The 15,591-nt window shown below is 37.3% G+C and overlaps 1 protein-coding gene across 1 annotated transcript in view; it reads right to left on the bottom strand.

Annotated features, from left to right (window-relative positions):
* LOC149565461 (dimethylallyl, adenosine tRNA methylthiotransferase) overlaps positions 1-15,591 on the bottom strand; it is a 127,480-nt gene that overhangs the window by 49,233 nt on the left and 62,656 nt on the right. The window contains exons 4-5 of the mRNA XM_089818985.1: positions 13,113-13,208; positions 12,807-12,929 (exon numbers count right to left, since the gene is read on the bottom strand). Of these exons, the coding sequence (XP_089675111.1) occupies positions 12,807-12,929; positions 13,113-13,208 (219 nt within the window). The remainder of the gene's footprint in view (positions 1-12,806; positions 12,930-13,112; positions 13,209-15,591) is intronic.

Genomic DNA, 15,591 nt, shown 5'->3' on the forward strand with positions numbered 1-15,591 from the left:
ATTGGGGAGTAATCATAAGCACAGCACTGTGTGAAGAGTGGATTCATGTAGGGATGTCATTCTCATTCCACATGAATTCATACTTGGTCTATATTGTTGCAGCTATTGTAATGTTTCATTTCCCTTCTAACTTAGTCAAAACCTCCAAAACGTTCTAACTCTAAAATGCCTATCAAGTATTTGGACAAACTGTGCACAATAGGGAGGTTGTATGCTAGTGTTGGAAGCAATACAGTGATTGTTGTGTCTATACGGTGGTTGTTATTATCCGTATGGTAGCAAGAGTAGAGAGGGGGTACAGTGTACGATGTATAGAGAGTCCGTACGATGAGGGTGTAGGGGAAGGTGTACAGTAGCAAGATATTTGTACAATGTACAGGTGAAGATATCCATAAAGTGATGGAATTGGCAAGTCGTACGATTGGGAATGTTGCGGCACACAAAGGCACAGATACTAATGTAAATCGAGTTCCAAAGAGATAAATACCACCTTAGCCAATTACACAAATGTAACCCAATACAACCAATTGCACTTCAATGGAGAATATGTATATTTACAAATAAGAATGTTGCTCTGATTTGCCAGATCCAAGCCAAGAAATAGACAGACGGAATAGGATGAGGATTGAGTCCCACCCGAACCGGAGTAGCCAAGTAGGGAAGATCTTTCACTTTCGAAATGGCGAACAATATTAAACTCCAACAGGAATTTTCAATACAAAGAAAATAATCTAAATCATATGACAACTACTACATACATGTCGTGCTTAAATACGCTTCAGGGAACTCCTGAGGGTTTACAAAGACAACCGACGGCAACACCTACGAAAACAATAAAATAAAAGTAGGTTTAAGATATACTAAATCAATCGGCCCATAAACAATGTTTTGATTATTTATTTATTTTATGACGAGAACATTACAGCTATGGGGACATTCTCAAGACTCTCTACCAAGGGAGATTGGTTTCTAGTTCCCATCTGGAATTACAATGATCAGCTCACACTAATATAGAGCAAGCATCACTACAAGAGGGTGCAAGATGCATTCTTCGAGCATTTCAAGTGCCTCTTCAACAAAGAGTTGAAGACAAAAAGTGTATCAGATGAGGCACGGGAGAAAGTAAATCAATATGGGTATATTTTTCTACAATTTCCAACTTTCACTTCCTTGAGAGTTGGTTATTTTGAAAGAGAACCATATACTCTATCGAGATATCATATTGATAGGAAAACTCTCATGGAGATAGCCAGACAGCGTATGGAAGTGGAATCATATCAAACCAGTCAACATAGGGCAGAATTTGGCATTAGCACTACCAAACCTCTCCAAATTGGCCAATATGCACTTACCTCAGTGTAGAAGGCAAAAGCTATAGAATCTAAACATCGATTCATCACCCTAAAGAAGTTCAAGGCCAAATCTAACATTGACTACAAAGGTATGCATTCACTCATGTTCGTCGCATGGAGGATGTATAGATCGACCTATGCGGCGAGGTAAATATTATCAAGATAGACTACTGTAGGCTTACTTTGTGGCAAATTATTGACCACAACATGATTCATATTCCAGAGGGGGTTGAGATTGAGGATGATAATACGATCTTGGATCCGGCGTATCACAATAGTCAACTAGAAAAGCATTTTCCCATTCCCATTCAATGGCAACAAAAAGAGGGAACTTCTATCTTTGATAGATATTAGTCTATTTTGTTGAATACCAACAAATGGTTCAAAACCAAGAATCTAAAAAGAGTCAAGATGAGAGTTGGAGTAGATTGCAATCATTTCATCCCAATTGGAAGGAAATCTCAAGTGGAGGTGAAAAAGAAAGGTGGATCATCTTCCTCAGAGCCCGCTAAGAGTTTCAAATTGAAGTTGACAGGAGGAAGAGTTGTTATTCCACCCTCTGATTCTTCTCAAACACCCCTGCAAGCGCAAGAATTAGATGAAGAGAAAGAGGGAGAGATAATGATTATATCTCCTCCACAATCACCTAGCAACCAAGAGTCATCTATCCAAGAAGAACCATTCTTAGTTGCCATGGACAATGATGTGGATTCATTCACCACCATGTTCACGCCTACAATTCCCATTTCAAAAGTGACTATGTCAGCAGAACCTAACTCTTTTGTGGCTCCTTCTATCCCCACGGCAGAACAATGTGAGAACTTGGGAAATGTGTTTGACGATTTTCCAACTCTCACAAAAGGACAAGTTTCCCAACTTGATAACTTAGCTACAAGGTTTGAGATGTTCATAACGGACTCATCCCAAAAAGCACCCATGCTTCCAGCTGTGCAAACAAAGGCATGTACTATGACAACAAAAAAACAATCTGGACAAATGTCTATCATAGCCACTATTCCAATCTCAGTGATGAAGCTTTCATCTTGCCTGCATGGTTACGAAACATTACCATGAAAAAGAGAAAGATCGAGTTGTTATTACGGAAGTAATTGGTAAAATACTTGTTTGTTATTAACAGAGACCGAAAGGTCAATATATACAAAAGAATAAAACGATGTTTCCTTAGGAAATGATCGTAAAGAATAGAAACATTATATTCTAACAAAGAAAGCTAAAAAAGCGAAAGCTAACTAGATATTTACAATAGAATACCATTAACTAATAATAGACAATTATCTATTATCGTAATACCCTCTCTTAATGGTTAATCTATCTAGAACACCAAGTTGTCCTCTGAATTTGACAAACTTATCAGGACCAAGAGGCTTGGTGAGAATGTCTACAGTCTGATCTATGATAGGAACATACTACAAATATATAGTCTTGTCTTCAACCAATTGTTGTATGTAATGACAGTGAACATCCACAAGCTTGGTTTGTTCATGGAAGACTGGATTTCGTGCTAACTTGATAACGCCTTCGTTATCAACAAACAGAGTAGTCGGTCCTTGTAGTGACATCTACATATCAACAAGCATCCAACAAAGCCAAACAGCTTCACATCCTACCTTAACGGTCCCTCTGCATTCGGCCTTGGTAGAGGACAGAGAAACTACCTGTTGCTTCTTACCAGTCCATGTGACTGCATCGGATCCCAAACTGAACACATATCCAGAAGTTGACTTTTTATCATCAGTAGACCCTGCCCAATCTGAATCTGTGAACCCACTAAGTTTAGGATTAGAACTTCGAGAGTACAGAAGTCCATAATCTGAAGTGCCCTTCACATAATGAAGCACATGCTTTGCTACCATCCTATGATCAACCTTAGGAGTTGTCATAAAGCGGGAGACATAGCTGATTGCGAAGCTGATGTCAAGTCTAGTAGCAGATAGGCAGATGAGGCTGCCTACTAGTTGCCTGTATGTAGTATCATCAACGAAAGGAGAATCAAACTTTGCAGATAACTTGAGACCTTTCTCCATAGGTGTAGATGCAAGCTTGCAATCCTGCATACAGAATTTGTCTAACAGGGCCTTGACATATTTGGACTGAGAGATGAATATACCAGAAGACTGTTGCCAAACTTCAACACCTAGGCAATAATGCATGAGCCCAAGTTCAGTCATATCAAAAGACTGGCATAAGTTCTATTTGATTCCTTGAATCAAAGATGTCGAGCTGCCAGTGATGATCAAATCATCCACATAAATAACCAAAAGAATTATGTCACTGTCAGTAGTCTTGATGTACAGATTTGAGTCTAAAGAACTCCTCTTGAAGCCTTGATCACAGAGGTACTTATCAATTTTTATGTACCATGCCCGAGGGGCCTGCTTCAAGCCATAGAGGACTTTTACCAATCTGAGAACCTAATGGTCTTTAACAACAACCTTGAAACCTGGAGGCTACGTCATGTAGACCTCTTCATGGAGATCACCATTCAGGAAAGCACTCTTGACGTCCATCTAATGGACCTTCCAGCCAAACTGTGCTGCCATGGCTAGGACTAATCTGATGGTGCTCCTCTTTGCAATAGGAGCAAAGGTCTCCTCATAATCAATGCCCTAACGTTGAGAAAAACCCTTCGCCACTAAATGACCTTTTTACTTGTCCAAAGTACCATCCAATTTGTATTTGATTTTGTAAACCCATTTGCAGCCAATGGGTTTCTTCCCTGGTGAAATATCAGAAAGGACCCAGGTGTTGTTCTTCAGCAGACTTTGGTGTTCAGATTGTATGTCTTGTTCCCACTCTGGAATTCCTTTAGCCTCGAAATATGTTTCAAGTTCAAACACACTATGAATGTTGGCCATGAGAGAAAAGTTAATAGAATCTGTAGTTTTGCTCTTTTCCCAAGTAGTTCTCCCATCAATGAGCTCATCATCACAAAGATTAGCAATTGTCTTAGCCCACCACTTAGGCCGAATAGGAGAATGACCAACATTAGTATCAGAAGATGCTTGATGATCAGGTTCCTCATCAGAAGAACCTGGATCAAACTCAGATGAAGCATCTACAAAGAGAGGTGATTATGCAGGAGAAGTTGGAGGTGTCTGTATAGGAATCACTAGTATGATTGGAGTTGCAGGAGCTACTGGCGCACTCCCATTAGGTGTACCTAATGGAAGCCAAACTCCCAAATCATGAGCCTTCATAGGCTGGTCTGCTAGATCAGGAACAAGAAAATCAGGCATGAAAGGTCCTCACTACTCATCAAAGACTACATCATGACTGTAGATGAGATGAGATGTCTCAACATTAATCAGGCGATAGGCTTTGTGAACACTACTGTATCCAGCAAGCATGAGTTTCTGACTCTTGGCATCCAACTTGGTGCATGACGCATCAGGGATCCAAACAAAAGCAAGGGAGCCAAAAACCTTCAGGTGATTGATTCTGGGCTTCCGACTTGACCAGGCCTCTTCCAAAGTTTTACCTTTGACCGCCATTGTGGGTGACCGGTTCAACAAATAAACTATAGTGTTAACTGCTTCTTCGGAACATGTCTATGTTCGAGCATGGATCGAGCCATCTCGGTGATTGTCTTGTTTCAACATTCAACTACATTGTTTTGTTGTGGCGTGTGGGGAATGGTTAACTGGTGTTTAATGTCATGTGTATCCAAGAAGCTAGAGAAAACATTAGAACAAAATTCCCCCCCATTTTCAGATCTAAGAGTAATAATAGATTTCCCAAACTCTTTTTCAACTAAAGGTTTGAACTTCTGAAATATAGGAAATGCATCTAATTTCATTTTAAGGAAATACACCCCATTTTTCTAATGAAATCATCAACAAACAACAGAAACTGTCTAGACCCAAGAACAAAAGGAGTGGCCATAGGGCCACAGATATCGGCATGAACAAGCTAAAGTACCTAAGAAGCTCGCCAAGGATCGCCACTGGTGAAAGGTGTGCGATGTTGCTTCCCAGCTTGGCATGCATCACAAACTTCAAGCTGTTGAGTTTGAATCTCTGGCAATCCAAAGACAAGCTCATCCCGAGCAAGTTGTGAGAAATAATGCACATTTAAGTGCCCATATCGCTAATGCCAAAGTGTGCTAACAGAAGACCGCTGAGCAGCCATAGCTAAGTCCTCAGAATCACTAGAATCAACAAGTTTGAAAAGACCATGATCCTCAAGACCCACTGCAACAGTAGACTTAGTTGCCCGATCAGTGATGGTGCACTGATGTGAATTGAAGGTGACTGCTAAGTGTGGAGAATGTCGTAGCGGCTGATTGACTGAGAGTAGATTTAGTTCCATCGCTGGAATGTAGTACACATCGACGAATATGAGATGCCTCTCAACAAACTAAATTTGAATGTTGCCTTTGCCGACAACCATGTACTCTTCTCTGCCACCAAAAATAATAGAGTCTGTATCAAGTTGGTAGTCAGTAAACCAGTCTCTGTGATGAGTGAAATGACGAGAGGCACCTTGTAGAGTGAAATGACGAGAGGCACCTGAATCAATGTACCAAGCAGACAACTGCACATGATCTGCAAGTCTTTTAGCCATGAAGGCGTAAAAGGCAGACTCCGCCTGCTCAGTGTGCTCTACACTATTCGCTTTGGGTTGCGAACCCGATTGCTTAGATTGTGCAACTAAGTGTTTCCGACATTCAACCTTCATGTGTCCAAACTTGTGGCAGTAGCTGCATTGAATGTTCTTTCGAGAACCATCTAATGTTGGAGCAGAAGACTTATGCTAAGATGGCTGCTAAAACTTGTCTTTATCCTTCTGTCTGAAAGGATTTAGTAATAAAGGCTTGCTCTGTGGAGCTGAAGCTGGAGCCGATCTTGTTGAAGCAACAGTGTGTAGAGATCAGTGAACTTCAAATCAACACCAATAGACATAATGTTGAGAATCTCACTAAAATGCTCATAGGACTTTGGTAAACTCCGAAGAGTGATAACCACAATATCCTCTTCCTCCATCTTATGACCGATGGCAAATAACTGATCACAGATTTCTTGAATCTTATTCAAGTGTGCCTGGAGCAGGGTTTGCTCATCCATGACAATAGAAAACAGAGAGTTCTTTAGAAAGAAAGCTCTACTTTTGTCAAAAGTCTCATGAAGACCTTTGAGATGTGTCCAGATCTCGGCAACTGTCTTGCCGGATGGACTCTGAGAAAGCTAATCATCAACCACAAATAATTTGAGAAGCATCACCGCCTCTCGATTATTCAGATCCCATGTATCTTGATCAGGACCCAAAGAAGTCAGACGCTTCGTAACACTCAGTACAAGGTGATCAGTATTTCGATATTCAAAAATTGCAATGATCCGTTGCTTCCAAGTGCCATAATTTCAGCCGTTGAATTTGGAGTTGTGCTCGAGCAAAATGTTTGTCAGAGATGCCATGGCACATTTTTCAATGAAAAAACGTGAAAATTGAAGGCACATTCTTCGAGGCAAAAAACAAAGACTGAGAAAAATCAGACAGTGACCCAGAAGAGAGCTAGGAAAACCTAGAAGGGATATGGTATCTTTTTGGATCTACCGGCTCAAAAATCGAGGCACCCAAAAAAATCTGACAACCCAATTGGGCTCTCAAAAAACCCACCAAGAATCTCAAATCAAAATATTTTTCAAAGTCAAAAATTAGGGTTTCGAAAAAAACACAAGTAACAGCCATGAAAGCTCGGATTTGCAAAAAAAAGCAGATTTGAGACAGAACCTACTGATTTTTGTTTCAGGGTTTGACTAAAGGCTAAGACGAAAATGAAAAGGGCTGAAGACGTGGAGATTTAACTCCACAAACGGCAGAAAATGCAAGTTTGAGGTCACAAAAGCCGTCTACAAAAAAATGCCTCAAAAAATGACCATTTTTGTTGGTAAAAGTCGCGGCTTTCGAACACTAGCAAAGGAGAAATCACCCTTTACTGGTATGTGTGGTTAATCATGATTTCACCATGTGATCTCTTCAAATCGCGATTTTTTTTATCCTCAAACCCTAGTTCGCAATATGTTGACTTTGTTCTTCAAAAAAAAACCTTAGCCAAAAATTAAATGGAATGGTGAAGCAAGGTTTGTGAGGAAAAAATTATTTTGAAAATAATGATCTTTGAATTTCAATTAAGAAATTATTATTTTTGAAAAAAATTTGACCATGCTCTGATACCATATTATAGAAGTAATTCGTAAAATACTTGCTTGTTATTAACAAAGACCAAAAGGTCAATAAATACAAAAGAATAAAATGATGTTTCCTTAGGAAACGATCATAAAGAATAGAAACATTTTATTCTAACAGAGAAATCTAAAAAAGTGAAAGCTAACTTAAAGCTAACTAGATATTTACAATAGATTACCATTAACTAATAATAGACAATTATCTATTATCGTAATAGTTGTCCCCAAACAATCTCCCTGAAAAGAAAAACAAGTCTAAGCTTCCAAAGGCAAAGGTTATCTCAACAATCCTTGCTTTTATTGAGAAGACCAAATATGTTGAGATTGCAAAGCCTCTACTAGATAAACCAGCCAAAGAGCTTAATTGTTCTAATTACAAGTTCACCAAAATTGAACTTGGGAAACAATCACGATAGGGGTGTCAACAGGATGCCCAGCATGCATTCCCTACCTTGTCAAAGGGGAATAATGAGCTCTAGAAGAACAAAATGCAATTGAAATTGAAGAATGCTTGTCTTCAAAAGATCATTCGCCAACAGTCCTTATACCCTGTGGTCATCGCATCACAAACAGCTCTGGTGAATTAGAGGGCTAAGACAGCTAAGGCTCGATTCGAGATTATCTTAGAGAGAGTTCAGTGAATTAAAGATGTGCTCAAAGTCTTGGAACGTATTAGAGGTGTTGAAGAAAGGCTTCATGATTTGATTGCCTCCTTCAATCAAGAGGCCAATGTTCTAAAAGAAGATTTGGGCATGTGGGATCAAATGGTAGAGAGTGATTTGGATGTCTTGATCACATACGACATTATTCCATCCCTAGATATGTTCAATGAATATCAAGGACTCAATGGTCACAAGGCGCATGTGATGGAAAAGTTTTTGATGAAGACAAAGGAAGCCCTTGAAAATTGCCAGGTTGTGGAAATAGAGATCATGGGTGATCTAAAACAAATAGAATGCAAGGTCCTCACAAAGGATGACAACTTGTTCACCGAAGAAGAAATGACTTCAAAGTTCACTAACAAAGTTAATGCTGAATTTCATTCAGAGGATTTTGGAGCGCATACAATGAACAATTTTGCAACATATAAATTTGAAGCAAAACACTTGTGGATTCCATTGGAGAGAATTACCGAGTTGTTAAAATGGGTCATGCCAATGCAATTAGGGTTGACGCAATTTCATAGAAGATGAAGTTCCCAGATCTTCCCATTTGTCATGATTGTATTGCCAAGTATAAGGCTTTTGTTGACAATCTTTAGGATTGATTCAACTTTCTCCATCTTTTTCTTTTGGTTTTTAGTATTTTCAACTTTGTAGATGCAAAAGATAGATTACATGCAATCCAATTGCACGTAATACAATTACACGAACCTTCCATATATGTAATCCAATAAATTTGCTTTGCTAGTTTTACCAAATCAAGGTGGTTGAATTGGTCCAACCTTTTTCTCCTTTTTCTCACTCCTTTTACCTATACAAGGAGTGCCCCCCCTTCATTGTAAAAATCATCTTTTATTATATGCAAGAGAGCTCTGCGAAACTGGTGCAAGCGTAATTGTGATTGTGTAGTACAAACTTGAAAGAAAAATGAATAGAAAGAAGCATTTGGATTCTAAGTTGTGACTAGAAACAATTGCCATAGAACAAATTGGAAGCTATGACTGCGATTTGTTTCTAATATTAATTTTTTCATGTTATTATTGTGTGTTTAAATAGATCATAGTGAATCTAAGAAGCAATTAGAGCTGAAGATGTGACTGGGAGCAATTGTGGTAATATATAGACTATAAGTTGTGACTGTAGCTTATATTACTGTCTCAAATTCATGCAAATAGTTAGAAATTCTATACTTTTGGAAGTTTGAGTGCCCCGATGGTAGAGACTTTTCTTATAGAATAGATAAAACTAGACGTAGATCTAAGCCAGTACACTCTCAATCAGCCTAAGAGTTGGTGTTTGGTATTGGTATCATTGTTTCCAGCTTTTATATAGAAGTGTAGTGTAAGAGATTCAACTTGCTCATTACACACTCCGTGAGTAAGTGGATTCTTTCTTGAGGAAAGAATATTAGTAACACCCTATAACGCATCTCTTCACTTGTTGATTACCTTGAGTTGATCCCAAGAACAGTGAGAAGGAGGAGCCTTCCCTTAAAGGCAAGAGAGACTTTGTCTCACATGTTGTGGTTGGTCTACCTATTTTGCAACTAAATTTTCATAAATTGTCAGTCGCAATATATCCACCCAACAATATATACTAAGATATGCGAAAGGAACTCCTAATTTTGGCATTCTATACAAAAAAAGAAAAGATCTTTGACTAATTAGTTTTCCGAAGTCAGATAAGGCAAGTTATGTTGATGACAAGAAGTTTGCCTTTGGGTATGTCATTCTTGGTATGAGTGTAGTCACATGGAGCAGGTTTAGCTCTTTCCTCGACAAAAGTAGAATATTGGGGAGTCATTAAAGCAGCATCTGAGGCAGTATGGCTACAAAGGATGCTTTCTAACATGAAAATGTCTCAAGCAAGGCCTTCATCCTTGTTTTATGACATTCAATGGGTGCTAAAACTTTCCAAGAATCCAGTCTTTCACAAACAAATGAAACATGTAAAGCTTCTTTGTGATTTCATTATAAAGCTTGTTGAAGATGGAACGATGATGTTGCAGTATGCTCCAACTGAGAATCAGACTGCAAATATTCTAACCAAGCCTTTGAGCTCAGACATGTAAAATTTAGGAGACAACTTGGTGTAGTTAGTAAAATGACAATTAAGGGAGTTTATTATAATAATATTGTCTTATTTTTTATTTGATGGTCACTTAATGTATCTTTAGTTAGTTACTTTCTACTTTTGCTTTCAGTTAACAATTGTTTCTGATTTAGAAATAGTATTTTGTAACTTGTTATTTATGGAGTCTTCCATCCATTGTTAAAGATTAATTTACCATTCCAAATTCTAGATGGTGGATCATAATTATAGAGTCAACTTGATGTTACCTTAATGTTATAGAGCTGCTACAAGCAACTTTATTTATAAGAGGAGAGAAATTACGAGGATAGTCACATAACTAATCAAGATACAGCTAATGGTGGTTTGGAGATGGTGTTGTTGGAGGTAGGAGATGGTTCTGGCTTTTCATCACTCAACAGTTTGATGGCAGTATGAAGGGACAATTGTTGGGCCATGGCAAACATTGTCATTACTACCATCACAAAGAATGAACAACTTCAGAAGAAGATGGATGATAAGGCATTGCATGTCCTTAAGCAAGTGATAGGAGTCAAGATGGCAGGTTGTCATGTCCCTTTTTTAGTGACATGTCATTTTCAGCGAATTTGTCTATCATGGACTCTCATAGGCAGATGATTTTGGTGAGAGAGTCATTATGATGATTATTTGGGGATTGGATGGTCTATTTTGCTCATGGAGAGATGGGGTTTATCATATTTTTATTTGTGTTATGCGGGGCCAAAATATTATAATTTTGAGTTGAGTTGCACTTTTTATTTTATAAAGTTACTTTTTATATAAAAGTGCATTATAAAGAACTTTCATAAGAATATTTTATGGATACTTTTAGAAGTTCTTAGTGGCTTCTTAGGAAAGTGAATAAATAGAGTGCTTGGCCTCTCATTTGGACATCCTATGACTTGAGTTTACACTACTTTTCTCTTTGAGCATTTATGGCGCCATCTTGGTCTGCAGATTGTCATTTGATCTTTAGGAACGGAGTCTCCTAAGGATTTGCATAACTGAGGAGGTGAAATATCCTTTGAAGGGTTGCACTTTGGAAGTGGTATTCAGCTACTTCAAGTTGGGCTTATTTGGACATTTCCAACAGGATTCGATTTTCAGCCTGAACATACATTTTTGCTCATATCTCACTATTGGCTGGGAGTTTGATTTTTATTTTCTAAGAGAATTTCCCTTGGAGCCTGGTGATTATTTCCATAGCATTTTCGACACCTTTCAGCCCAGCATTTATTTTTGCCAGGTGTTGTACCAGTCCGTACATGTACGGTTGTACCTGCAGGCCGTACGGTCAGCAAGTTTGAGGGCAAATTGGAGTTGCATTTTCATCATTTCATCTTCAGCATTTAGTCTCCAGCATTTGCTCAATCTAGGTTCTTTCATTTCAGTTTGTAGTTGCAAGAAATTCTCAGTTGCATTCAGCCAGTGAGGGTTTGTTTGTAATGCGCCATGTTGTAATGCTTTGAGTTGAAAATCGCATATCATATGTAAAAGCATTTGGTTATCATTGAGTAAATATATTGGCACTATTTTACATCAGCTATTTGAGTAGATTTGTTGCACAACAGTTCCCTTTATTTAGTATTTTACTTTCAGCAGTGTATTTAGTTTGCGTGTCAAGTGTTTGACGAAATTCCACAGTTCAGTATTAGTGGTTATTAGTGGCCTATTGGCAAAGCGCCATTACACAGGTGATGTGAACTGGGCATTTGTTGTATACAACAACTCTACCTCTAAGGACAATTGATCAACAAATGAGAACACTGCCTCTACCTCTGGTGTTCTAGGTTTTTGTTTACAACAGCCCTCAAGTAACAGAAGCTTTACTTAATGCAATTCTATGGAAAGGAGATTTGGACCTGTTCTCCCTACTGGAAAGGATATTTGCAAATTTTCTTTATTATAATTATTAATATATATTATAAACAATAAGTATCCACGATATTGCAATTCACTAAGTAAAAATATACAACACTAAAAGTGGGGTGGTAAGGAATGGTTTTCAGCTACAAGTGAAGTCATGGCAGAGGAGAATCTTAAAATAGAACAAAGGAAACTGCTACAAAGTATATGTGCAAATATTCAGCTATGGCTTGGAAATAATAAATTCTGCAGCTATCATAGACAAGGCTAAAAATATGCAACCACCTAGCAGCAGTACATGAAGTAAAATCACTTTGTAGTATCTCCCACACACTATTCTCTGATAATTTTAGTAGAAGATCCTTATAAGTGTAGTAAAGTAAATTATATGATGCATTGTGGAAAACGTTACTGCAGAAAAATTCTACATTCGCTATGTTGAAGCTGAGGAGAACAAATGGGAAACCAATCCTAACACACAACTGGAATATGATGCTACTGTAAACACAAAAATCCTCTAGATAAAAAAAAAGGGGAAAAGACATTGAAGTTTGCCGAAGTTTACATAGTAGATATAAACCCAAACTAAAAGAACATAAAAGACCAAATAAAGTGGATCACCCTTGCATTACCAATTTCTGGTCCACCATGAAGCAACTTTCCACTACTATCATCTAAAGTTCCAGGGTTGAATGGCACACCAGCACCCTCCAAAACAGAACCCCAATCAGAATCCAATACTTTAGCCACCATCTCTGCTCAAAGGACACACATCATAATCTATAAACACAAGTCCAAATCTTTCTCGCTAAAAGGAGCAGAAAGGAGAAAACTAAGTAATATTATATGATGATCCAAGTCTGCCATTTCATAAAAACATCAACCAAAGATTGTCATGATTTAAGATTCTACCCAACAGCAGATGAGTGATTGCATACCAGCATCTTCAGGCTGCATGGTAGAATTAGCAACGGCTTTTGTATCCTTGCCCTTCTTAGCTTCTTCAAGTTTTTCCTTGCGCCAGTCTTCAAGAGCTATGATTCACAAATGCTATCAGTTACTAAATGTTCCTATGGCTGAATAATGCAGAAATTTGTTATTAAGTTTAAGCAAAGGGACAACATATACATTGCATTCTAAATAATAATTTATACTGATAGTGATGAAATAAAGAGATCCCTTTAGACAAAATGCGAACCCAGCAAAGGGCCAGAGCAAGATATTCAACTTCACAGTCTCTTGTACATTGCACATAGGCTAAAAGATTGTTGTACAAACCAGATCAAATTCTGCAAATTTACAACAGAAAAATCCATTGTGTCAAGTGTACAGAATAAATGTGTAAAAAGTAAGATCTACAAGTTAAATTATATGAGAATGTTCAAATGTTTCTTGTAGTTATCACGTTATTAATTCTTGAATATGATGGTTTAGTGGCTCCAGCATAGGAACTTGTGTTTCATCAGCTCATCTGGCAGCCCAGAGCAATACACAAATATTCTTTTGAAAAGTAAGTAAAAAGAACAATGATTTATGCCAACAGATTAATGGTGCTTAGTTTACAAGGTAACAAATACTCAATGCCAGTGCAATACGTATTTGCTGCTACGAAATATTATTTGAGTTCAGTGCTGATGTAATGTCCCCTATAGGGACTTCCATTGATTTAATCTACTATTCCCAACTACGGTTTAGATCCCACTTACAATGGTAATAAAAAAATGTTCCTCTTCATCATTATGCATTTGGAATTCAATAATCATTGATTCATAATACATATTCAAGCATCCAATTCATTATTGCACTCTTCATCACTAACCTTAAGAAAGATGGGGAATTGCTTGGCCGTGGGCCTTGGAAACCATCTGCGACTAGGCTCCCTCAAAGGATTTGTCGCACGTATATGAATTACCTAATTTAGGGCTACGTCATCAAGGATTCATGATATATATCCTTATCCCTATCTTGGAAGTTTTCTCCAACATGGTATTACTCCAACTCTGACAAGCCCACCTATCCACTTAACAGTATTAGTGTGTGTTTAAGGAATCAGCTAAGCATATATAATTTTATTATAAATTAAGAATGTATACATATATATCATAAATACAATCCTAATTACTTATTTTTAGATATATATGTTGTATAATATGAATTTATATATATATATATGAATATATGATTCTGATTTCATTTTTGTTAACAATATGCATATATCTATAATATATAACGTAAGTAATTCTGAACCATTTATATATATTTAAACAGCATTCCAATTTGATTTTACCAGAGTGTGATGTTTTGTTTCTATTTATTTATTTCTTATTTTCACAATCTCCTCCATTGTAGAATTATTGAATGGCAGCCAACTGTTAGTGTGCCATAATGAATGAGCAGGGTATACAGCAATCCCTCAATATATAGATTTCTTATTTTCCATCATAATACCAGTGGCCCGTATTTATGTAAACGTTCCTTATCGATGCCATGATTAAATATATACCAAGCCTCGTTAATCCACTGTACAGTGATGGTGCCGTATACCTGATTCTCTTGGCTCCAAATAACAGAGTATCTGATTAAGAGTCTTCCTCAGATCCTTAGCTCTGCTCTTTTTTCCCTCTCCTCTTTTGATTGAATGTCCAGAAGCTTTTGCTTATATCTCTAAATTCCAACGGGTGGCAACTCTTGACGTTTGATGAGTCGCCCCTTCATAACAAGCTGAAAATCCTTGCACTATGGTCGCTGTCCATTTTAGTCATATATCTAGTTTTCAATTCTTAATAATGTTCGAGCTTTCTGACTTGTCATTGATTAGTGAATTCCTAAATTGGAATATCTGCAATAATTTCTGTAGATGGACTTATGTGGAAACATAGATATCATAACTGTAATGCTTGGTTAGTCATATGATGATCGCTAATAATATTGCTGACCGCTTCCCTATCTTCTGTAATTACTACTCAATACTTAATATAGTTATTTATGACGGAATGACTGGTAATTAACTATTATGTGCCTCCACCACTACATATGCATTTATGACAGAATCGTGGCTCCTTATTATATTTATGCCATTACACTTTCAAACCGCTGTTATAAATTTATTCCAATATCTCTTCGTATTACTGTTGTTTAACATAATTTTGACATATAGTAATTGTTGCATGTAAGTAACTGAATCACGGATTATTACATGATCAATATACAAATAGTTTTATTTGCTAGATCTGTATCACTATCATCCTTATTTCTTGATTTCCCTCCTTGGACTGTTCTAGCTTGCTTATATAATTTGATCTTTGTTATATTCCAAAGTTCCACTTAGTCCATCACAGCTTGATCCTACGTTAACTAAATTAATTTACAATTATCTTTATATTTTAATTCTATTTTATCATTTTTTATTTAAATTAT

The sequence above is a fragment of the Cupressus sempervirens genome, chromosome 3 (genome assembly GCF_028749045.1).
Source record: "Cupressus sempervirens isolate cs-2001-9-10 chromosome 3, ASM2874904v1, whole genome shotgun sequence".
Classification (NCBI taxonomy): Eukaryota; Viridiplantae; Streptophyta; class Pinopsida; order Cupressales; family Cupressaceae; genus Cupressus; species Cupressus sempervirens.